At 41.5% G+C, this 25,072-nt stretch overlaps 1 protein-coding gene across 6 annotated transcripts in view; it reads right to left on the reverse strand.

Moving 5' to 3' along the window:
- NSD3 (nuclear receptor binding SET domain protein 3) overlaps nucleotides 1-25,072 on the reverse strand; it is a 100,102-nt gene that overhangs the window by 13,457 nt on the left and 61,573 nt on the right. For 2 of the 6 annotated variants that reach the window (XM_035139002.2, XM_035139001.2), the window contains exons 14-20: nucleotides 24,870-25,043; nucleotides 14,123-14,272; nucleotides 10,690-10,846; nucleotides 8,235-8,437; nucleotides 7,488-7,600; nucleotides 4,171-4,440; nucleotides 1,603-1,719 (exon numbers count right to left, since the gene is read on the reverse strand). In XM_035139002.2, coding sequence (XP_034994893.1) covers nucleotides 1,603-1,719; nucleotides 4,171-4,440; nucleotides 7,488-7,600; nucleotides 8,235-8,437; nucleotides 10,690-10,846; nucleotides 14,123-14,272; nucleotides 24,870-25,043 — 1,184 coding nt within the window. Of the gene's footprint in view, nucleotides 1-1,602; nucleotides 1,720-4,170; nucleotides 4,441-7,487; nucleotides 7,601-8,234; nucleotides 8,438-10,689; nucleotides 10,847-14,122; nucleotides 21,555-22,116; nucleotides 23,389-24,869; nucleotides 25,044-25,072 lie in introns of those variants that run through there. The other 4 variants (XM_035139003.2, XM_035139005.2, XM_035139004.2 and 1 more) reach the window with 4 other exon arrangements.

Genomic DNA, 25,072 nt, shown 5'->3' on the forward strand with positions numbered 1-25,072 from the left:
CTTGAACTAGATGTGTGAATTCCATATATTCAGGTTTGTGTCAAGATGAACCAGCGGTTGGGGCTAGGGCAATGGGTTGGTCCTTACTATTGGGATGAACAAGCGAAAAGCGAAGAAAAATCCCTGTCGCCTCTCCCTGAAAAGCAGTTGGGACCAACAGAGAGGCGCACACCAACATGCTGCTGCCAAATGCTGACCACCACACAGAAGCCCCAGGCCTCCGCTAAGTGTGCGGCTGAAGGGCAGCAAGCGGATGAGCAGGAGACCTCCACCAAGTGGGGAGTGTGGGCTTGCAGGTGTGACTTCATAGGGTGAGGTGGCCTTGGGGGGGGGCACACATTCTCCGAGGCCAATTAGGCCTGGTATTAGAGGCAGAGCGTGATGGCGGCTTCACCTGGCGGATGAAACCAATGCCACTCCCAAGTCCCTTTGTTGCCAGCGCTGCTTCCAACATTGGGCTGCTGGTAGCAGAGGGACTCGGGAGCAGGGGTGGCTTCACCCAAGGTATACTTCCGGGTGAAGCTGCCATCGCGCTCTGCCCCTCATACCGCAAAGGGAGGAGCAAACTATCACCAGAGCCATACAGCTTGTTTCTCCCTTGACTTCTTTAAACTGCTCCACAAAGGCTTGGACAGCAATGTGCTCCTCAGCAGAGAAGTTTGAAGAAGCCCCCAGCCCATCCCCAGCTCACATGACCCAGAGGCAAGAAGGCGGCTCCATTAAACTGTTCCTCCCCCAGCTGAACAAGCTCAAATGCCTTGCACACAAGCCAGAGAGACATCAGGGTTCCCTCAGCTGGGGGGCAGGAGCCTTTGCACCCACCCAGCTGAGCAGTGCAAGGAAGCCCCAGGGAGGAGCTGAGGTTGAGGCAGCCTGCTCCCTCTGCATGCTGAGGATGGATTCCCTCCACCCCCAGGGCCTGGTGCTGGGAACAAGCTGCGTTGTCCCTGGCCCCGCAAAGTGCTGCGGGGAGAGTGGCAGCAGTCACCCTGGCCTTGCAGGGCTGGGGCCAACACAGCTTGCTGTTTCAACATTGCGGTGTAGCGCCAGATTGCAATGTTTGGCTGCTGAAAAATCGTGATTTTGAAAATCTGACATCGCCCAGCCTTAAGGACAATTCCTAGCTATAACCCTTTCTTTTCTTTTCTTTTTTTACAGTTTGCCACTCGCTGCATTTCAGATTCAACAGGGAAGTAGTTGCCCTTGTAACTCCACCTGAATTGAGTGGCCTCATGGTTTATGAAGGCTTCATGGATATCTCAATTCAGATTCCCACATACCCAAAGGTTACTATCACCACACTCCCTGCAGGGATATGGTGGAGCAACCAGCCAGGCTGCTGAGTGGGCTATTTCAAGCCTTTTGCAATGTAACTCATTGTGGTAACCCATGCAGTAGATGTCACTTACTGGGATTTCAGTGGCATTTAAAGTGTAACACATTTAAAACTGAGATGGCATTCCATATAGAGAGAATGTCTTAGAATCATAGAGTTGGAAGAGACCACAAGGGCCATCCAGTCCAACCCCCTGCCAAGCAGGAAACACCATCAAAGCATTCCTGACAGATGGCTGTCCTCCAAAGAAGGAGTCTTCTTTTTACCTTTGTAACAGTTAACATATAAAAATTGGTCACACTGTTCTCATGTGCTCGTTTGATTCGCAATCTGCATTCTTCCTCATCAATTAGTTCACCAACATACTCGTTGACAAATTCACCCTGAAAATATTCAAAAGAAATGCATGCTGGCAATTTGTGATGCTACTGCAAGGAATAAACACCAAAAATAAATCCCTTGTTAAGAGACAAGCAGTGTGGTGCAGCATAAAAAGAGATTGAAACTTGAATCATGCACCACTAAAATGAGCTGGGTGGCCTTTGGTAAGATTATCTAAATACAGTCGTTTGCAAAAAGGTTACTGTGCCCTCACAGAATAACACTGAAGAGGTTTATTCAATAAAAATCATTAAGCATTTTGGAAAGCATATACACATCTGTGAATTAGCAAGCAATGGGACCACGGAAACCTTTGCAGCGGCTTAAGGTACATACACTTGTATTAAAGATGGAAGTAGAACTACATTTCCTTCTGACATAATTTTTATGATCCCTTCCAATTCTGTCATTAAGAAGTGGCTTCAGGCCTTATGAAACCCAAATAAATATGCTTCTACTAAACATGCTTATTTAATTAATTTAAAACATTTCTCCCTTTATCAAAAGATTAACAGGAAGTGTACAGTTACAGGTAGGTAGCTGTGTTGGTCTGAGTCGAAGCAAAATAAAAAAAATTCCTTCAGTAGCACCTTAAAGACCAACTAAGTTTTTATTTTGGTATGAGCTTTCGTGTGCATGCACACTTCTATCTGAAGAAGTGTGCATGCACACGAAAGCTCATACCAAAATAAAAACTTAGTTAGTCTTTAAGGTGCTACTGACAGATTTTTTTTTTTTTTAGGAAGTGTACAAAGTGTGAACAAAAATGAATTCATAGACAAGATATAAATGCAATTTAAAACCAGTAAATAAACTAAATTAAGTACAATGAGACAAAAAAAATGTTCCAATCCAAACCACTAAAGAGCAAATGAGAACAAAAATCCAAATACAACCTAAACATTCCTGGACAAAGAGGAAAGCCTTCAAGAAGCTGGCAGTGTCAGCTCCAAGAACAACTCCTTGGGGAAGATACCCCAAACTTGGGGTGTGACAGCAGAAAGGGCCCTCTTCCAGTGATCGAAGCTCCTGTTGTTTTAGGCGCATTTTGCGACAAGGAATTTCATTAGCGAGAGCAGTTTCTGACCTCTGGGTGCAATACAGCACTTAGGTTTTGAGATTAAAACTGCAGAGTGGAAGGAGAAGAGGACCTTTTTCTGCCTCCCCACTTGCAGCCACTCTCTGAAGACTGGAGAAGAGGCCCTCTTAAGAATATTAGGGGGCGGGCAGGGGAAGCATGGCTTTGTTTTTGCAGTCTTCAGATGAGGACTAGACCATGTGAAAATGAATATAAGATTTTAGCTGTAGTTCATTCATTTTCAGCTTTGTGTTCTTGTTATAAAAAAATGCCCCTAGGCATTCCATTGTTGTGCCCATAACCTAGGTTTAAGATGCAAATAAGCTCCTAGCTTTCATATCTCAGTTTCTAACACTGCCCTCTTGTAGAAGCCTAATGCAGGCTGTTTGAAACAGGGCCTCTATACATCTTAATACATTCCAAACTTTATTTGGGGCAGTTTTAGCTGTGCCTGTAGCAGGTAAACCATTCAATTGTTTTTAATATATGCAGCTGCTTCATTATGTTTTTATTGCATTGCTAGAACACTTCAAGATGTTTCACAGAAAGCAAATAATAAATTAAATAAATACTATTAATTATTAATAGTAATGATGAGAATTCAATACAGCTTGCCTTTTATTATACAAGAGCCTGCTTTTGACATGTGTACTGGGAAAATGTAGACACAAAACTCTTGTGCACCCATGATGTTGCTGATCTATGGCTCTCCTCAGCTTTGGGCCCTGGCCATACTGGCTGCAGCTGATGGAGAGAGCTCAGCAAAGTTAGTTTAGCCACTGTCACTGGGCAATGAGCTCTAGGAAGGCCGCTGAAGCCTAAATATTTTATTCATCACATGTGTATTCTCAGCCAACCATGGGTGACCAACAGCTTGAGTAAAAAATATTTCCAGTTTGGTTTACTGGAGATATTTTCACCCCACTCTTTATCCAAATAAGTTGCCAGGGTGAAAAATATAAAAAATCAAAATTAAATCAATAAAGCGCCCCCATAAAACAGAGGAACCGAATGTGGTGTACCACATTGTCTAACCCTGTCCTAAAACAAGATTATGTGAGAACTTTTTGTATTCTTTTATGCTTAATCTGAAATTTAATTTCTGCAGATTACAGGTAACACAGGAAGAATGGTAATGTTGCCTGCCAACTGTTGCTTTTGTCATAATAATAAAACTTATTATTAACAGTAGGGATCCCCAAATATTTGAGTTGTACATTTAAAACCAATCTGACCAACAAGAATTAGTTTTCACCTACTCTGTCTCAAAGTTTATTTGTATGGGCTACAATGCAAGGGAAGACCCCCCACCCTCCCAGCAGCCATCTATTTAAACACTTTACAACAGTTCAGAAGCATTCATCCTATATGTTACCTTCTTAATGCTCCGTTTTGTCCTCAGACCCCAGCCGCGCCGGTCCGTTTTTATAATTTCTGCTTCTGGATAGAGTCTTTTCGTGAAGCACTGGTTCTGGCAGCGCTCTCCTGCAGGGCAAACCTGGGGGTGGCATTCATACTGCAGCATTCGATTCAGACACTCTGACTCCAGGCCACAAGGGTTTTCGTCGGTTGGCTTACAGTTACATCGAGGGATTTCTGACAAGTCTGCAACTTGGATCTGAACTTTCCCTACTACTTTGTTGGACTGTGAAACAGGAAAAAAGAGAGATAAAATTTGTAATTCTAACACGTGCACGCAAGCACACACAGAGGTTTGTGCATGTACATCACTTGCACTCTCAGAATTTGGTAAACCGGCAGCTGAATGCACCCCCCCCCCCCAAGTATCAAGTTTGAAATTGCATTTGTGGTTTTTGTATGGCTACTTTTGGGGACAGACCGCAGCACAGTGGCAGAGTGGATGCTTTGTATTTAGAAGGTTAAATCCTTAACATTTCCTGTTAAAAAATCAGATATCAGGCGATGGAAAACCTTTGGCTGTTGAGGGACTTCTGGTTTGCCGTGGCTTGTATAAGGGCATGTGTTCGTTCTCTCCAGGGACGAACCCGATCGCTGTAGGGGGCCTGGGGGACAACACAGCCCCAAAGGCTCAGATGGGTGTCCTGAGACCCTAGAAGCTGCTGTGGCGCCAAAAAGAAAGATTCCCGGTCCACGTGTGAGAAGCGAGGGAGGGGGGAGACAAATGTTTTATAAACTAATGTTGGTAGACATGGAAAAAGTATTTGATAACATCTCCTGGTGCTTCATGAAAAGACTAATTAACCAAATGGGTTTTGGAGAAACTTTCTACAAATGAATTGAGGCGATATACTCGGAGCAGCGAGCTAAACTTATCATAAATAGCAGTATTACAGAAAGTTGCAATATAAGGAAGGGGACATGGCAGTTATTTTGATTTTGGAAATACTGAATACCAGGAAAATAAGAAGTGATGAAAATACAAGAGGAATTGGAGTAGGGGAAAAATCATTTAAATTGAAAGCCTTCACTGACAATTTGATAATTATGACTGATAATCCAAAAGAATGCTTACCAACGATGGAAACGATGTGTGCTGGACAGGTGGCAGGTTTTAAACGCCAATAGTAAAAATACAATACTGCTGGTTAAAAATATGGAAACCCAAGAAAAAGACAAAATAGAAACGATTTCCAGATTGACCATTAGTAAGAAAGTAAAATATCTAGGAATATGGCTTATGCAAAAAAACCCAAAAACCATTAACTTATTTCAAGATAACTATATTAAGACTTGAAAAGAGGTTTTTAAAAACCTGGAGATCTGGAATAGACTTAACTTATCATTATGGGGGAGAATATCCACTATAAAGATGAATGTGCTTCTAAGGATGCTTTTTTTTCTTTCAATCAATTCCCGTGATTGGGGGAACAGGCTGTTTCCAGGAATGGCAGAAGGATTTCTCTAGCTTTATATGGCAGGGGGGGAAACCCAGGGTTAAACACAAATTGCTAATAGATATAAAGGGGGGGGGGAGTTTCTTGCCAGACTTGAAATTATATCACAAAACTGCCTGTCTCTCTCAGATCCAGGAATGGATGATGTTACAAAATACCGATCTGCTCGACTTGGAAGGATTTGATCATCAGTATGGATGGTACACCTACTTAGGGTATGATAAGGCGAAGGTCCATAAAGGTTTATTGAACCATGTCATAAGAAAACCTTTATATCTGGTGTGGTCTAAATATAAAGATCTGTTAGAGCCTAAAATGCCATGGTGGTTATCACCGATAGAGGCATTCTCTGTTAAAAACAAGAATATGAAAGGAAACTGGGCAACTTACAAAGTATTACTGGAAGAGGAAGAAAACCGACTCAAATTAAAAAATTTTTTTAAAGAAATCCGAACGCATTTATCTGGCTGGTTACAATATCATCACCTAAATGAGACATTTAAAATAGATAAAAGGAAAGGTTTTTCTACAGAACCATCTAGACTCGAGAAAGAACGAATTCAAAATAAAAACAAATCACTCTCTAAAATGTGTAGACTCCTCCTAGACTGGGAAGTCAAAGAGGAGGAAGTTAAATCAGTAATGATCCAATGGCCAGAGATTTTGGTTGTAACATTTTAATGGAAGCCTGGGAAAGATTATGGAGGGAAGACTTGAAGTTTACTGCATGATATACCCTGAAAGAGAACTTTATGAAAATGCTTTACCGGTGGTATTTAACACCATCAAAATTGGCTAAAATGTATAGAACCAGGTCAAGCATTTGTTGGAGATACAGAGGGGTGGAGGGTACGATGATTCACATGTGGTGGAATACAATGAGCTCAAAAATATGCTTAAAATCTCCTTTGTAAAAAATAACCCCCGAAGGTACGTATAGATATTCCAAAAAAATTGAGGAAGATCTTCCTGAACGCAACAGTGGCAGCAAGAATCTTAGTAGCCAAAAAATGGAAAGGAGATTCCATTCTGACCAAAATGGACTGGCAGATGAAATTATTGGAATACACAGAATTAGCAAGGATGACAGGAAGAATTAGAGATAATAAAGAACAATCGTTTACTAGAGTGGGATATTTACAGAGAATATCTTAAAAGAGCATTGTGAAAATATGAATTCTCTGGCTGGCCTACAATGAACATAGTATGAGCATAGAAAATTTATTAAAACAAAAATTTGGGAGAAGTTTGGATTGATAATGAAAAGTACGCTACTTAAAAGAAACCAGGGAGTCTTGATGGGGTGACTGGAAGTCATAAATAGAAGTTGTATTGTAAGAAGTTAATTTTTTTGTAATTTCTATCATCCTTTGGTTTTTCTTTGTTGACTTTTTTAAATAATCAATAAAGCAAATAATGATAATAATGATAATAATAATAATAATAATAATAATAATAATAATAAGGAAAACCTCTGCCTGTCAGCTGCTGCCTGTCAGAATAGACAATCCTGGGCTAGATGGACAAATAGTCTGATTTGATATAATGCCACTTTCTATGTCTGTATAGGACCTCTTTTGCAAGCTTCTTTAAATTTGTACAGGGAACATGCCCTCAGAGAGGCTGGTTACCTGATGTCATCGTAACATTGGGTGATTGACAGTGGGTAGCCCTGCCCACATGTCAAGTCTGACCCATGGGGAGTAGGGCAGATGCAGACCTGGCTGGCTGGGAGAAAAAGGTTCCTCACTGTGGATGTAAAGTGCTCATGTGCTCAACACATTCAACACAAATAAGAGCAAGAAAAGGGGCTCACCTTAATATGTTTGTATGGAGGTGGTTTTCTTGAGTTCCTTTCAATTTCAAGTGCTTCTTTGCTTTCTCTTTGTGCTTTCAGTTCGTGGAAGCGTTTTGCTGCTTCTTCAAGTGCTGTGTGAAGGAGCCCAAAATGGAGAAAGGGGTTAGTATTAGCAGCTGGTGCAGAGGGAACACTCCACAAAGAACTATGCTCTGGAAATCCAGAACAAAACGGTTTTAAACCATCAGATAATATTTAGAACTGTCACTCCAACTTACAAATGTTTAAATCTCTTATTACGTTTAATTGATTAACTGCATAAACGGGCGCGGGGAAGCATACTCTTGTTGTTTATACCCAATGCACATTATTTCAAGATGGCACAAAGAACCAGCCCCCCACCATGTATTTAAGAGAAAGAAACTGCTGCCCAGTAATCAGGAACATCTTTTTTATCAAAGATTTTTTAAACCAATTTTTAAAAAATCAATTGATAGACTAAGCAACTAAATGTTGCAGCACTAATATTAATGTTTTATCATTTTACCAAACATGCACAGTGATTGCTACCTTCTAGATGGAAAACAATGCCAGAAATGTTGTCGCATAAACATTTAAACGAGTTCTCAGTAGAGTTCAGCTGAAGTTTCACACGGGACACAAAACACAACAACCACAATTTCCATGTGATTAAGTAGTGATGGAGACACAAAAAATGTGGAACATTTTGTCATTAAACCACTAAAAACTGTCTTTTGATTTTACCTTTCTTGAAGGTCTTGTTAATATTAGTTTGCCCCTCAGCAAAGCTTTTGTCTCCTTCAACATAAGGGAATACTCTTCCCTGATGTACCCAATAGTAGTCATGTGAACCAAAGAAAAATACTGGAAAGTCCCCGATATCATGTTTGAGGCCCTGAATGTTGAGAGGAACAGACCTGGGATTGCAGATCTCAGCTGGCCACCACCTAGAAATAATGGAGAGAGAAAAAAGGAGGGGGTTTTAAGAAAGAAATTTACTAAATAAAAGGCATACTGTCTATCTTACAGCACTCAAACCATAAATTGAGAGCTAGTAAATTATGTTCTGCAGGATTATTCCTAGTGTAGGTCACAATCTTAGAAAATTCCTTATACAAGTGAACTCCTTATCGCTTAAGAGCTAACCACCCAGCAGTCCAGCTGCACAAGGTCCATTCATTTTAATGAGTTTATGCAAAAGTGGTATATCCTAGAAGAGAATATGAGCTCTGTAAGCAGAAAACAGACAACAATAATTCAATTTTGAAAATGTCAACCAACAGTACTGGTCCACAAGACATTTTACTAACTAATTCACATAACTAGGTCAGAAAAATATGACAACTAGTCAAAAGACAGAGAGAACATTACTGAATACTGTTAAAAGTTGCAAAAAGTTTTATTAACCCACAAATGTATTCAATATCTCAGCACATTTCAAGCCATGCAATTCCTTAGAAGAATTATTTTTAAATGATTGTCTAGAGAACTGTAACTTGGCGACATCAAGATATGAATGATACATCTTTCTTGCTCTATTCCCATCTCAGGTTTGGGAAGACTCTGGAGACCCTGAACTGCAGCCCAAGAGCAATAATGGACTAGATATTTATTTGTACAAGTATATATATACCACCCGCTCACATAAAATATTAAGGCAGTGCGCAACATAAGGTACCATAAAACAACACAAACCTTTCTTCAAAAGGTCTGCAATTTTGGGGTCCTCTTCAAAACGTATTTCCTCCTGGATTGTGGCCAAGAGTGCCACTGCACAGCTGAGGCCAAGGCAACAATGACACTCTTTCCAGGAGTCATAACTGGTTTATTTGTATCCCAACTGAATAATTATAATGGACTCTAAGTGAAACTGCTCCAAAGAATGTTCAGAAGCTTCAGGTGGTACAAAGAGCAGCAGCAGAGCTGCTGACTAGAACCAGCTACATGGAGTATGTGAGGTCTCTAAATCACCTTCACTGGCTACTGGTTCATTTTGTAGCACAATTCAAAGTCCTAAATGGTTCGGAACCAGGCTGCATCAAGGGCCATCTCCTCTCATACAATTCTGCCTCTCCTTTAAGGTCAGCTGGAGACAAAGTTGTCCATCCTGCCACTGTCTGGAGGGTTGCTGGTAGAACTTTAAGAAAGGAACTTGACCCGAGTTCAGGCTGCCAGGCATCATGAAGCTCCTTCAGTTCTCTTGGGCCAGGTTTTGTTCTCTGAACGTAACCCCTCTTTCACTCTTACTGCAAAAATATAAAGAGGGAATGCCACCTCCCCCAGCTGCACTAAGCTTTGGCGAAGAGGGGGAGAATACAAATATGATGAAAAATAAAATCTGCAGAGTATTTTGTACAGGTAACTCACATCTTTTGCTAATTCCACTTATGTGATTGAAGCTTTGCACGCTTGGCCAGAAAATAATTAATTAAATACAAAATGTGTGGAGCAGGCAGAAAAAAGGACCAGTGGGTAGTCCAAGCAGAGCAGCAAACCCCCCCCCTACATTCCCCTTCCTCTTCCTTTCTGCAAGGCTGGCTTGGAAACAGTGACTCACACAAATCCTGTCCCTTGGGCTGGGCTCCTCTGCATGGGGTAACCAGAGCCCAGCAGCCCCAGGAAGGAGCCCAGCCGCAGCATGGAGAACGGGGTGTGGAGAAAGAGACCTACCACTGTAAGCAAGCTGGAGGGCTTAACAGCTTTCTCCATGCTGGGCTTTCCAGATTCAAAGAGAACAAGAAAAACCAGAAAGCAGAGTCGGGGTGGGGTAAAGATGTTCTTTTTTTAAAAAATAAGTTTGTGGGTTTGCAGGGATAGAACAGAAAGAGCAGCCAACCGTCAAGGAAGCAGAGGTGGTGGTGGTGGCGGTGGCGGCAGCAGCAGCAGCAGCTAGAAGATGACTGAGGAACGCTGCTAAGGGAAGGAGAAGCGAAGCTGCAAGGAGGCTGCATGAGTACAAGTGGCGTTCCCTGAGACCCCAGTAAGTAAGCTGATCTCAGGAGGTGGGAGCAGTCCCAGGGGTTGTTGAGGCTTTGAGCAATTTAGCAACATAACCCCTGCATAAGATGCGAGGTACCTGTATAGTTTTTTAAAAGAAATAATGATAGAGCAATAAAATAATAATAATAATAATAATAATAATAATAATAATAATAATAATGTGATAACCACAAAATATTTTGAGTTGGGCTTCACTTGCCTGTAGTTTCCCAGCTTGACCCAAACAATCTGCTTATACCGTAGCTTCTTGCCCACTTTGCAGTCATTGCAGTTCCAGGAGTCCTCTGGCATCTCGATGTTGAGACATTCTGGGTGGAAGGACGCCGGACATGATTCACAGCACAACAGTTTCCCACCTTTAAACAAACAACATTGCTCAGTTTATAGTTAAAGGCGTCGGGCAGGATTCACTGTGCAATATGCCCAGGATTACCAACTCATACAATACAAACAGCAAAACAAAAGGATCAAGTCAAATTTACAATGCTGGATTAAAAAACATATATTCTGTATGTACAAGACTAATAAAAAAACCTCCCAAGCCAAGTGATTTGCTAAAGCACATCAATTTTTTATGTTACACAGCCAAATCAGACCGACCGTATAAGACGACTGGGCGTATAAGACAACCCCCAACTTTTCCAGTTAAAATATAGAGTTTGGGATATACTCGCCGTATAAGAAATATGACCCAGTGTATAAGATGATCCCCGACTTTTGAGAAGATTTTCCTTGGTTTAAAAGTAGTCTTATACGCAGGAATATACAATACTTTTGAATATAAAAAAACTATGTGGAAGTTTCCTTTTCCCAGGCAGTCTTAATATTAAGAGATGCCAATAATTAAGATAAATGACTGGTTGAAATATGTTTTAAACCAGCATTGCCATGACTGAATCCCTTAGCAATCAGTTAGTGCATAAAAGTCAGCCTATAGGTTGATCAATTTTTTTCTGCTTCAAAAATGATGCAAGAGAAAAATAAATTCCATTATCTTTAAATTGAAAATCTTTGCTGACTCTCCAAAACAAAGGTTTCCTGCACTACGTGGCTTGTGCAGATGTAACAATTCCCTTCTCTAAAGTGCACGGCAGGCTAAACTCACTTGCGCATCCCTCCCTCCAAACACTTTCCCTACTTTTCTGCTTTTGCAGCAAACCACACAGAGGCCTGACATCTGCACCAGGGTTGGCTCTTGCTATGGGAAGCTTCAAACCAGTGTGATCAGGGACATCACATCTGCACGAGCTACCTGTCTTTTGGAGTAGTTAAATTTTTATATTAACGGATGGGGATATTTGCAAGTGGGGACTTGATTTTCATTCAAATATGTTGTTGATAGCAAAACAAGCACTCCTGCAAAGTCAGCCAGGGGCGCTCAAAATTTAGGACACAGCATTAAGCTGCTTTTGTGGGACTTTTCAGTATCTGGAGAAATTTGGATTAATGTTTTCCAAAAGGCTGTCAGAAAATATTGTCCACCTATAGACTTTCAAAGCTGTGATTGCAATGATTGTTATAGAGCTTAAAAAAGAGTTTGTTAAAACAACAACAAAATAATTACTATATTTCCTCTGCTGTGGATGCAATAAACCCTAAAATGCTTGATTTCCCTTTCATTTCAAAATCCCACAATTAATTCTAAAAGTGTAAACACCATTTCAGAGGAAATACAGCCCCAATCATTGAAAAAAAATGCCCAAACCAGGTAAAATGTCAAAAGATGTGAAAACCAAAGCAAACAACCAACAAAACACACACATACACACACAAAATTTTCCAATGCTAAGCAAGAAACTGGCTCTTAGAATGCATTAGTAAGATTTGCTGAAGCTAAGCATAAAAAGGGCTCAAAATAATTCTGAGTGTCTCCAGTCTCTCAGTGATGAAGACTAGCCTAAGAACAGCAACAAGCTGAGTGAGCTATTCAAGGGGAACCAAGTCAACACTCTTTTGGAGAGTTCAAGCACTCAGAAACAATAGAAGCTGTTTTCAAAACTTCACAGACAAAAGCCCTAGTTTCGACAAGGCTCCAACTGTGTACAGCTCACATGCAGTTGAGGAGGCAGTCCTCATAGTGAACATTATGGGTTCTTATCCAACTAGCATCTACTTGGAATAGACCCACTGAAATTAACAGACCTCAGCTAGCCATGTTTATTAATTTCAGTGGATCTACTTTTGAGTATGTCTCATGTTGGATGCAACCTCATGTTTTCCTAAGAGCTATATGTGCCAAGTGGAAGTGAAGGCAGGGAACATGGCAGATGGCTGGGTAAGCTCCTCCTGTGGACAGATAGGGTCTATACATGCATGGAACCTCTCCAAATTCCTTCAAAACTGGTGTCCTACTCTTGTTCCCATTTGAACTGAAGGACTATTGCAGAGTTGTCACCTGGCTGGTCTTCTGTCTTGTCTGAGTCTCAAAATTAAACAGCAATTTTGAATCTTCGGAGATTTAAAGAAAGATTACAACTGTGCAAGAGTCATTTCTACATGTGAAGCGCTTAAAATAATTATTCAGTAGCATCAGGTAACCACATTTTAAAAGCCATCCTTCCTATTCCCAACTGTCTCTTGCTGGAAGGACTAAACTTGCTCCCTTCAAATGTAGTTTCCTAGGAACCCCCATGAGAAGTATGGTTCCAGGGAGAGATAGAGAAACAAATCAGCAGCTGGTGTAATATGTCCATTCTGTTATACCACATTAATGAAAATGGATGAGGGGATAAGAACGTAAGAACCGCTTTGCTGGAACAGGCCAAAGGTGTGGGTATTATTTATTTCCGGCAGTCCAGCATTCTGTTCTCTTGTGGCTAGTGAGATATCTATGAGAATCCCATGAGCACAACAGCCCTCTCCTACTCAGGTGTTCAGAGGGCACACTGCCTGTGATGCTGGAGGCAATAAATAATTATTGATAGCTTTATCCTCCGTAAGTAGCTACAAGTGGTCAGAATGAATCTTCCGGGAATTAAACCAGCAAAAGCTATCCAGCTGCCTAAGGAAATATCAACAAACAATTAAAAGGCCGCCTTCTTCCTCATGGAGACTGAGTAAGTGGAGCAAAGGCTTCTCAACAGAAAAATGGCAGTTGAGAAATGTGAACGCCATCCAGGCAGGAATGGCAAGGATTGGTTCAAATACATGGCAGCCCCATACGATCAATGGCTTGAAAAGGGGTCTTGGTGATCTTACAAATCACGGTACCAAAAATCTGCTCCTGGAGTCACTGGCCAACATACTTGCAACCTCTAGGCAATCCCATTCTGGCGGTGAAACAGGTCTGAACGAGGCTCAAATGGGCATTTATCTCATTTAGTGTGGTTAACATGCAACACAAAGACACAACAGATTCTGTCTCACGGCTTTCAGGAAAGTCTATTAGATTTGGTTCGTAAAGTGCAGCCCAGCAACAGAGCAGAATTTAGCAATTATTTTAAGCCCCTTTGTAATATTTTTGCCAACATGAATGCACACTCACAATAAGCAATGAGTGAAGTTTATCAAGCGCAACAAGAAGGTGCTGGATGAGCATAAAGAGCTTGATTTGTTTTTAAAAGCAAACAAAAAGAAAGGAAAAGCAGGAAAGTGAAAGAAAATTAAAAAGAGAAAGAAGCTATTTTGGTTACCTTTCTCACATTTCTTTTTGGAAGCTGACGAAGAAGGAGGAATCATAGGTAATTTCATCAACTCAGCACGATTTGATTCATTCAGTAGGTAGTGGGATTTATTGGCATATGAACTGAACAGGGGGTCTGAATGATCCTGCACTATCAGCCCTATACGAAACAAACAGAAAGAAATGAGTTGCAATGAAGCTACCCATGATTCCATAAGGAGAAAAATAAAATAAAACCAAATTAAACACCTAATATGCATATTTTACTTATGTTTTAAGTATGGAAAGAAAAGTGATGTGATGAGGAAAAAGAAAAAGTGAGAGAGAAAAAGGTTCTATGTCTACGGAGAGGTTGTTATGTTGAATAAGATAGCATCTATGTGCTTAAGTATATAGGATTAAATATAAGATATAGGCCCAAAATTGTTTTTCACCTGTGCTCTATTTTAACCTGCACACTTGAAAAAACACATCTGTGACTTTCCCTATAACCGATCTACCCTCATTAAGGAAAGGCAGCTAATTGGGAAACATGCTGCCAATCCCATTAACAGGGGCTAAGAGCTTAAAACCACATGTAAACCACAGCCATGTTAAGAATCACCTAGAGAGGATTCAGAGCTTGGCTGCATCTTCTGCTGCACAATGCAGTCCTGAATCAATGCCCTTCTTAGATGTTGCTTCACGTGAGCAATTTCAGCCTGGTGAAATTGTTAGACTCAACAACATCTGATTGATGTGCCATGTTTATTTGAGTATTCCTTACCCCAAATCATCATTGGGGAGAATGAGTAGGGCAGTTGGATGGTTGTGGTGTAAGGGAGACATCATGATCAAATAAATGCAGTAAAATTTCACACGTCATGGTAAGCCACTGTGAGTGGTTTGCCATTGAACAGGCAGGTGGCTCCTGCTTCACATCTGCCCTGGCAAGAATGGCAACAGCATTATGTCCAAACCAGGGATCTAACAAACCACCCCTGCGGAGACAGGAACAAACCTCAGCTTCAGATCATAGCTTGTCTGGAGTGAAACAAAGCACATTCCCCAGGTTGAAGCTAACCTTGCACAGGGATTGTGATTTGTTGTAGCCACTAAGGGAGCAGCAAAGCACAAGTCATCTGCACAGACATAGCAAACCATTCATGTGAAAATGCAGCCATTACCCCTCCCCCACAGTACCCCCACACAGATATATTTTAGAGTCTCACCAGATTGAGACTCTAACACTGGAGCATAGTTTCTCTTAATTTTTACCAGTCTCCAGTGACTAAGGATATATAATATACAAAAGGGATGAAAAATAATAAAATGACTTTTCCAGAAACAACCGCAGGACACAAATCATGTCTTAACTAAAAGTCTCCTCAACCAAAGTATCCTAGGTTTGGCAACTCTTTAGGCAAAGGGGATAATTTCTCCTGACTTCCAGCTTCAACAGAATCCTTTCTTTCTTTACTTCTTCCCCCGTACACAAATTAAAAGTGTAAAACATACATATTGATCAGTGCACATCTATGCTGCATGGAATCTAGATGCTAGAGAACACCATCTTTCAAGAAAAAAAGGGCCATATACAACTAATTCACGGACGGGGGTTCTAGTAAATACTGAAATTAATGGACCTAAGTTACTGAGTAGGAAAAACACTGGATACAGCCCCAAGATTCTAAGCCATCAAGGTTATAAAATTTGTGAATGTGCTAAATGCTTCATAGGAAGAACCTCAAGTCTATTCCTATGATGACTATGGCAAGGGAAGCAAGCAATGTTAAGTTAATCATTCTATGCATGCCAGTCCCATTTAAAAAGCTTATGTTATGAAGTGCATACTGCAGTCTCAACATTAAATGTTGGTTTTCTACACAAAAATGTACGTATGTCAAGGAGTACGCACAAACAATTTTCATGAGATGTCTGAATTGTTTTTGTTCTCAGGGACGCCAGTATTTACTAGAACTGTTATCAGCCTAGCTAGGAAGCAAATCCAGAGAAAGATCAGGAAAAAAATCATGTATGTTGAAAGAAACTGCACAAAGTTTTCATCCCCACCTAACACATTTTAAACCATGCAGCAAAATCAACACTGTAGTCACTAATTCATGTGTTTGGCTTCATGTCAATAAGTTACAGTTTTGCATATATGGGGAAGTTTGTGTGTATTCATGCACCCATGCACATGCAAGAGAGATCCCTAATAAATGCAGGCTTGAATATCAGTTCTCTTTACCATAGGGCTCTGAGCTAGGCATACCACTGGAATAATGTCATAATACATTATTCTAAAAGCAAGAAATAGCTTCAGCTGTTTTAATAATTCACTGAGTTTACAAAAGTTTACACTTGCACATAATGCCAAGGCCACAATTGTAGCTTGAGACACTAGAGGCTGTTCTGTTCATCCCTTCAAGTGAGCAACGAAACAAGCCAGGACCAAGCACTTAACCACAGCTTCTTGTTACATGTGAACTCCAAAACTATATCTAATTGCTTCAAAACAAGCCAGGATATAAAGCCACCTAAAACCATGACTTTAAATTTTGGCATGTTTTGAATTAACTATCATTTCTGTTTTCACAAGTAACATAGGAAACTATGGTTAAGTGCAGAATTCTGAGGTGCTTTGCTGCTAACAAAAAGGAGGAGTAAAGCTAACCAGAATTTTGGGGTTAGCATTACATGGAAATGTGGCCAACATAAACTTTTGTCTTCAAACTACAGAAGGCACACATGATAACCAACAGAACACTTTGGGGATCTTAAAATTTTAGTACAAAAGCTAAGAATTCATCCATTTTACTCATTTTATACCCTTGCATGGCAAGACTACACTATACGCTCTTAAAGCTTTGCTACACTTCCAAAGTTGTTGTCTCTGAAACACGTGTTCCTAACAGTGACCAATACTTCTCAAACATAAATACAGGCTATAGCTGCAATGTACTGAAAGCTATTCTTCAATACATTTTTTTTAAATAAATAAATAATCCTAAACATGCCTACTTAGAAGTAAGCCCTCTTGACTTCAAGGTAACTGTGTCTTGGATTACAGCCTTCATTATAGAACCCTCATGAAAAACATCTCTATGAAAACCAGATCAACAAGTCAACTTACAAGAAAGTATTTTTCCCCCTCCTTATTCTTATTCTTCAATGTATTAATATTCCACCTTTCTCTCATGTTGGGATTCAAGGCGGCTTCCAACATTTAAAAATAGCATCACAAAATACACAGTAATAAAAATTAACTAGTTAAACCCAATAGTTTAAATATATCAAAAGACATTTAGAAGCAGCAATTGAAATCCGGTGTGCCCTTACATCAGCCCAGTGACTTGCATCATCTGCAAGGATAGCAAAGAGGGAGCCAGTCTAGCCTCTCCTGAGAGGGAATTCCACAATATGGGACCAGCTAGAACTCTATCTCTGGTGCACCCCCAACCGTGCTTGTGAGGTTGATGGGACTGACAGAATGTCATTAGTCAGGGAGCAGGCAGGGTATTAATGTGACATCCTGTGTGCTTTTGGATCACACAAGAGCTCATTTATGCTAGTTGGAGCTGAAGGGAGTCCCATTATTATGTTCACTAAAACACAATACAAAAGGAACATTGGACACTTACCATGAAGGTTCCTTCTGGTTTGGAGTGAAGAAAACACCCAATCAGGTGGGCTGACTCTTAGCACCCAGAAAATTAGAGAACATGTGAGCATACCTTTACAGTTCAGTCTGATCCTGTAGACTCCGTCTCAGTTCTGCCCTATGGCCAAGCTTGAGGAAGAGTTTGCTGAAAAGAACTGGAGCCGCAGGGAACCTGATGCCAGCTGGAGGCCCCAGCAGATCTAACTGCTCAAGAGTGTCTAATAAGTGCTAGAGGTTGGCTGTGGCAGAGTGAGCCTTGGATGCCTTGTTCACCCCCAAAAGAAGATAAGTGCCCTAAGTTCCTTTCTCAATTTAGAGTAAAGGAGCATCCGATAGTGTGATACAGTGGTACCTCGGTTTATGAACACAATTGGTTCCGGAAGTCTGTTCATAAACTGAAGCGTTCATAAACTGAAGCGAACTTTCCCATGGAAAGTGGATTAATCCGTTCCAGACGGGTCCGCGGAGTACTCAACCTGAAGCGTACTTAACCCGAAGCATGGGTGTAATTGGATCCGGAAGTCTGTTCATAAACTGAAGCGTTCATAAATTGAAGCGAAATTTCCCATTGAAAGTAATGGAAAGTGAATTAATCCGTTCCAGATGGGTCCGCGGCGTTCGTAAACTGAAAATTCATAAACCGAGGTGTTCATAAACCGAGGTTCCACTGTATGTGCAAAAGCTGCCCTGATCACTAGGCAGGGAAACAGAAAATGAACAGTGGCTGAAGTTCAAGCAGAGGGAGAACATGCTAGCGCACTCTCTCCCCCAAAGCCAACTCAGTGGAGGCAAAAATGTTTGGTGAACATGAAGGATTTCCATGTGGCTGTCCTGCAAATCTCTATGAGAGGAGCACTGCTAGAAAAAGCAGTGGTCTGATGTTTGCAAGAAAGTTCTGGTTTCTCTCCTGCAAAAAGCGGACAAATTCTTTTTTCTGGGTCTAGAACTTCCTATGTGCCATAACATTCTGGGTGGGTAGAGAGTGCTTTTTTGTTTGTTTATAACGAAGCCAAAGTTTTCTGTAAGTCCTGTTGTGCTCTGTTCCTGGATAAAGACCCAAAGAGCAGGAGGTGAAAGGATGCTGATATCAGTGTCTACCTGTCTGCTGGTATACAAATCTCAGGATTTGCCCAGACAGAGAGGATATGGGGATATGAAGGCATGGCTCTGTTGAATATGATGTTATCACCTGTTTCACTACTGGAGGAAGGCTGGCAGCTCAGCAGGTCTGCCCTATAATATGTGTCACCACATGGGTGTCTATAATCCCTGGGGTGAAATGAGCTTTTACTGAGGTGAAATGAGTACGTATATCTAGGCTGCCCCTCCCCTGTTAGGATGCATTTGTCCTTTGTTTCTACAAGGGGTTGCTTGAGTACACATCACCAAAGAGACAAATCCTGTTAAAGGGCACTGATTAAAAGTAGCAGTAATCACCTGGTGAAAAATGGTAAAGCATTCAGGGTGGGATCTACAATGAATGCCAAATCCTATCATCCAAATCCTTGTTCTGAAGGTTTGCAAGTCAGAGAAATAAAATGATAATTAAAGAATGAAAGTAGAAGTGGCTCTTAAAGCCAGGGCTAAGTCCGAATGAGATTTCTTGACTGCCACATTGGATTTTTTTTCAATAGGCTCTTAATGCAACATTCATTAGCCTTAGATAAGACAGCACCTACAACAAGACTGTCCCCAGGGAATCTACCAATGGGATTTCTAGTTTTTCCATTGGTTGGGAAGAAAGAGTATAGAACCTGTGAGCTAGTTTGGCAGCCTTTTGCTCTGTAAGGAGTTAGCCCATTCCAAGTTTACCATCGGAGGAGGAGGAGGAGGACGAAGACTCTTGTGGAGGCTGGCCAGAACTCAGAAAACACCAGTACACCTCTGGAACTCATTTGAGATGGCTGAGGCGCCAAGGTTGTAAACCAATTGAAAATAAGGCTTTTGCTAATAAAGGCAAAATATCATAATTATGAGTAAGTCTGGTAGTGGATTACCCATCAGTTATGCTGCCAAGTGACCCTTCTCCATCTTCCTTCTCCAAGCTACTCTGTTGTTGGAAGTCCCCTTGCTTAAGAGAGGAGAATGAGGTGCCTGTATGGGGAGCCCCGAGAGGCAACATTCTGCAGGAGGATAGAAACCCAGCAGGTGTGAGTTCAGGCGAATACTGGTTAGGTTCCTCTGATAAACAGTGAACAAGCAGCATGGATTGTTTAGCTGAGGGCTTTTGTCTGGCTTCCAGCTATCCCTCCTGTCTGAGGACTGGGGGAGACAGAAAACTCTGAACGTGCTGATGCCATTCTAAAGTGTTTTTGAAATCTATCTTCTTTGTTTTGTTTTAACATTTAATTGGTGAAATCATTAATAACAGCCCCATAAATTTTATGAATAAATTGTTCCTCAGTTTTAAAAAAAGGCTGGAAGTGAAGGACTTAGTAGCCATGGAGGAGGGAGATCCCAAAGAAGAAATGGGGTGTGGCATTTGAGCAGTTGTGGTGCACTTTTGAAAAGGAATTGCATTCTGCTAGTCAGCTGCAGGGAGCTATGTGAGTTAGCTGCTTGATGCCCTGCTATCCTCTGAAAAGGGACTGCCATATACCATATATACTCGAGTACATTTTTTGTGCTGAAAAAGCCCCCCTCGGCTTATGCTCGAGTGAGGCAGGCGGTGGGGGAGGAACGAGCGGCCCAAAAGGAGCCCTTTCGGGCTGCTCCTTCCTCCTCCTCCACCTTTGCCGCTGTCATGGAGGAGGAATGAGCAGCCTGAAAGCAGCCTTCCTCCTCCACCAGTTTGTGGTGTGGTGAACTGGCTTATTCTCGGGTCAAAAAGTTTTCCCAGTTTTGGGGGGTAAAATTAGGTGCCTCGGCTTATATTCGGGCCGGTTTATATTCGGGTATATAGGTAAATGTTTTTCCAATCGCCAGATGACACCTGGTACAAAGATGCAGAGGCTGAGAAAACGGTGCTTTGCTATCCCTTTGCATCAGCTGAGCTGGAGGGCAGGTCAATACTCCTCAGACTCCTGTGCTGCTGTTGTTGGCTGGCCTTGAAACTTTGTAGTGACAGTCTCAGGCATGACAGGACCCCAGCAGTTGGCTACACAAAAGCAGGAAGCAAGCAGAGGTGGAATCTACAAGGCTAGGATGAAAAGTTTGATCACATGTCCTCTGGCTTCCTGGGTGGTAGAAGGGATCAACCCACACTCTGCATGCATCCTTTGCCCCAAACTAAAAATATAAACTGTAACAGTTTTTTGGCAAAAAACACACTGTCCTTTTTTATTTGCCTTACATTTCAATGATTAATAGCACATCTAATGTTTTTACCTATAGACTAGACTGTCCTAGCAGACAGAGCATTTTGAAACACAACAGACATCACTGTGCTTTCAAAGAATACTGCTCAACATCAAAACCACTAAATTTGGGAAGGGAAACAACTTTTAGAAGTACAAAAGAGAGAACAAAATGTACCAACATCCCCATTCACCCCATGAAAGTTCCCAAGGACAACTGGAACCATGAGCCTGAGAAGGCAACGGCCTAGAAAGAACAGTAATCAGAGGTAGGCAACTAGGTACAAAACAAAGAGTTTGAGGGTCAGAACCCATTCATGGTTGTTGTGCATGTCTAATAAATACACTGTTGTTTTCATCAGCACTCTATTACTGTAGCAACCACAACTCACCCTGAAAACCTTGTCAATAGCCTTCTGTCCCACAATCCAACAAAGCTTTTCAGAAATAGTGTGTATACCGTATTTTTCGCTCCATAAGACGCACCCGACCATAAGACGCACCTAGTTTTTAGAGCAGGAAAACAAGAAAAAAAATATTCTGAGCGTGGGGCAACGGCAAACAGCCTGCCCGCCGCTCCCAAACCTTCCCGGGGCTTCAGGGGAAAGGGGAGGCTGCTAGTGAGAGCCGCACAAAGCATGTAAGCGGCTCTTGCTTTTCAGCGAGCCAGGAGGAGGGACGGACGGCTCGCTGAAAAGCAAGGGAGCCGCTTACACGCTCTGCGCAGCTGCCCTCCTCCCGGCTCACTGTAAAGCAAGCCATGACTCCGGCAGCAGAGGCATCCCTCCGCTTGCAACTGCAGCAGCACCCAAGAGATCCCGCTGCCGTCCTGTCCCTTCGCTCCATAAGACGCACAGACATTTGCCCTTCCTTTTTAGGAAGGAAAAAGTGCATCTTATGGAGCGAAAAATACGGTATATCTTAAAACGTGCAAAAAAAAAATTCAATTAGGAAGTAGAAATCTACAAGCTATTCCTTCACTGCACAAGTACTGCAACAGAGCAAATTTCACCATTCTGAAGGCCAACTGTAATTTCCTAGAGATAATGTTTATGTCACCATCTCAAAAAGTGTCAGCATGGTGCCTTGCCTTGGGCACTGGCTCAACCACGTGGACAGTCTCCACATCAGGAGGTTGGCAAATGGTCCTCCAGTGAACTGGTGGCAACCCAGGAAGATTATGAGCCCCCATGTGAAAGCTTCTCGATGCTACAGCATGTGCAGCACCTTCCCCTAGGAAGAGGGAAACCTGAGCTCTGCAGCGGCTGAGGCACCAAGTCCTATTCTGACATGGCTGCCTATGCCTTTTGGCTGCTTGAATTCACATGTTTCGTTTTCTTTATTTATAGATTTATTTACATCCCACCCCCTTGCAAAACATCAGGCCAGTGTATAGGAACATAAAAATCTTTTGAAAACAATACAGAACAGTAATTAAAATGACTAGCTACTTAAGAGCATTTAAATTACCAGCTAATTCTCCATTTGATAGAAGAATAAACCCTCAAAAGTACTTTGATCTTCGAAAGAGCTGCTCCCTCTGCCTGTCCTAAAGTAGAAGTTCAGGAGAATTTACCCAACCCAGACCAGAGGGGTAGGCAGAAATCATAGTGTGGTGTAATTAACTTAGGACTGGAGTGTAGAATGACCAAGGTGGCCATCTGCCTTTCTGAACATTTAAAGAGCTGGAATCTAAAAGAGCTAGAACTACAAGTTTTGGAAAAGCTAGCAACAGCCAACCCATTTAAGAAGTTTTGATCTTGTATATTAGATATTTCAAGCTATTTTAAATTTGATGGTCTATCAGATGTATTTTTATTCTTATTTTAAAAAAAATCATGCTTGTAAATATGAAAGTGAAGTCAACTTTAAAGTTGGAGGAAGTAACCCCAACCCCAACAGGTAAAAGGAAACTGAAGCAAACAATGCTAGAGGTATGTAAATAGTTTGTGCCCACAACCATGACTCCATTGGCATTAAGACTGCTTAGGACAGTCACAACATGCTGAAAAGGAGTTACATCCATTCTCCACTCCAGATGTTGGAAATTATTTGGTTTTCTCACTGCTCCAAGGACCCCTGCTCAAGCTCAACACTCTAAAACTTACTGTTTCCCTCTGAGCCTTCAGGTGCCATTCCTCTGGAAAAAATTAAATTTATTTAAAGGGACATGAACTTTGTCTCCTGTTTACCTCCATGCCCTGTGTCAGCTTCATTGCCTCTTCTGTATGTAATATATCCCAAGGAGGAAAGGAAATAGTTATTTCCACCACTTCTGCTTATGTTCTCTCTGTCTTTGTATGTCTGTCTCTCTCCCCTTGAACCCCATTCACCTGCCTTTACAAACAACATTCAGAAAAATAATTTTAATGGACATCTATTGATGAAACTTTGGGGAATCAAGCAGAAAGGGGTGCATTCTACCAGGCACTGCAGGTACACATATTCTTCTCATTTCAACAGGTCAAAGGTAGTTGCTGTCAGTACCTGTTAGATTCTAGTCCAGGCTTCCTCAAACTCGGCCCTCCAGATATTTTTGGCATACAACTCCTATGATCCCTAGCTAGCATGACCAGTGGTCAGGGATGATGGGAATTGTAGTCTCAAAACATCTGGAGGGCCAAGGTTGAGGAAGCTGGTTTTAGACCAAATTACTGCCTGTATCCACTAAATACAATTTAAGAGTCACAGCTCAGTTATTCCCTCTTCCTAGAACTGACTTCCATAACTGCTCATGTGAAATTTACTATCACATTGCTGGTTCTTTCTTTCTTCTTTGGCGATCACTCGTAGCCGAGTAAGATTGTCTTCCATAAACATGATTTTGTGGAGGCCAATTCTGGATCCACACGTCCTTCCACAGTGGGGACATTGGTTTCCAGGCGGGAGTTGATCACAGTTGATCACAGCCAAGCGTGCCTTCCTCTTAGCAAGTTTCTCCCTTGTGTCCTGAGATCAAGTTTCTTCAAAGCCCATGACAACTTTGATAAAGGCTGTTCTCCAACTGGAGCGCTCACAGGCCAGTGTTTCCCAGTTGTCAGTTGTCATAACTGCTCATGTGAAATTTACTACCACATTGCTGGTATACTACAATGCACTATACATAAGCTCAGTTTACATCTATACAGCTAATCTTGCTGGGTTCTCATTGACTAAAGCAAGTAAATGACAAAGAACTTATTGTGCAATCCTAGTCACGTTTGCTAAAAAATCCCTATTGAATTCAATAGGGCTTACTCCCAGCAAAGTGTATGCAATTCTAGTCTCCATGCTTTAAATTAGTAAAATTTGTAAATGAGGATTCAGAACTACTAGAATTAGAGAACAGAAGACTCTTCCTATTATATTTAACTTAAAAAGTGGTGTTACCTCTAACTCATGTTTAAAAGTATTTCATGGTTAAAAAGGGAAATTTTTCTAATCTATGAATAACCCCACCCACCTGCAGGATCAGTTTTGATTTACATGATGAACGGAACACATTCATGGTTACCAAAAGTAACTGAAAAAGTCAGTATCAGAATTTCAGCCGCTTGCATCAGGGACTTTGCCACAGGCCCCCCCCCCCCCGCCTCACCTGGAAGTGGAAGGCACCACCTTGGTATCCTTCCTAACATGTCTAAGAATGGGCACTGGCAGCTAAAAGCCTGTAGAAAATTAATATGCTACATCCAATAGCCAAGGCGGAAACTTGAGAACAAAAATAATTCCCCCAGAGCAGAAGGGGTGGGAGTGGGGGTTTACAGTTCAGTTTTTAACAAAATCAAGGACTGAACACCAAAGATATAAACAGAGGAAGACAAAAAAACAGAGCTCACCTCTTGCACAAACGAAACAAAAGCCTACATTTACAGCTGATGAAGAGTGATTGCTCCTTTTGGAATGGTTACTACAGATGAGAATGTGGGATGACACAAACAAACTTCCTGCAGCAATACAGCCATCTCCCGAGTGATAGGCAATAGGGCATCTCAAACATCTCACCATGCGACCTGTTTAATATAAAATGCACCATAGGACA

The sequence above is a fragment of the Zootoca vivipara genome, chromosome 15, assembly GCF_963506605.1.
Source record: "Zootoca vivipara chromosome 15, rZooViv1.1, whole genome shotgun sequence".
Classification (NCBI taxonomy): Eukaryota; Metazoa; Chordata; class Lepidosauria; order Squamata; family Lacertidae; genus Zootoca; species Zootoca vivipara.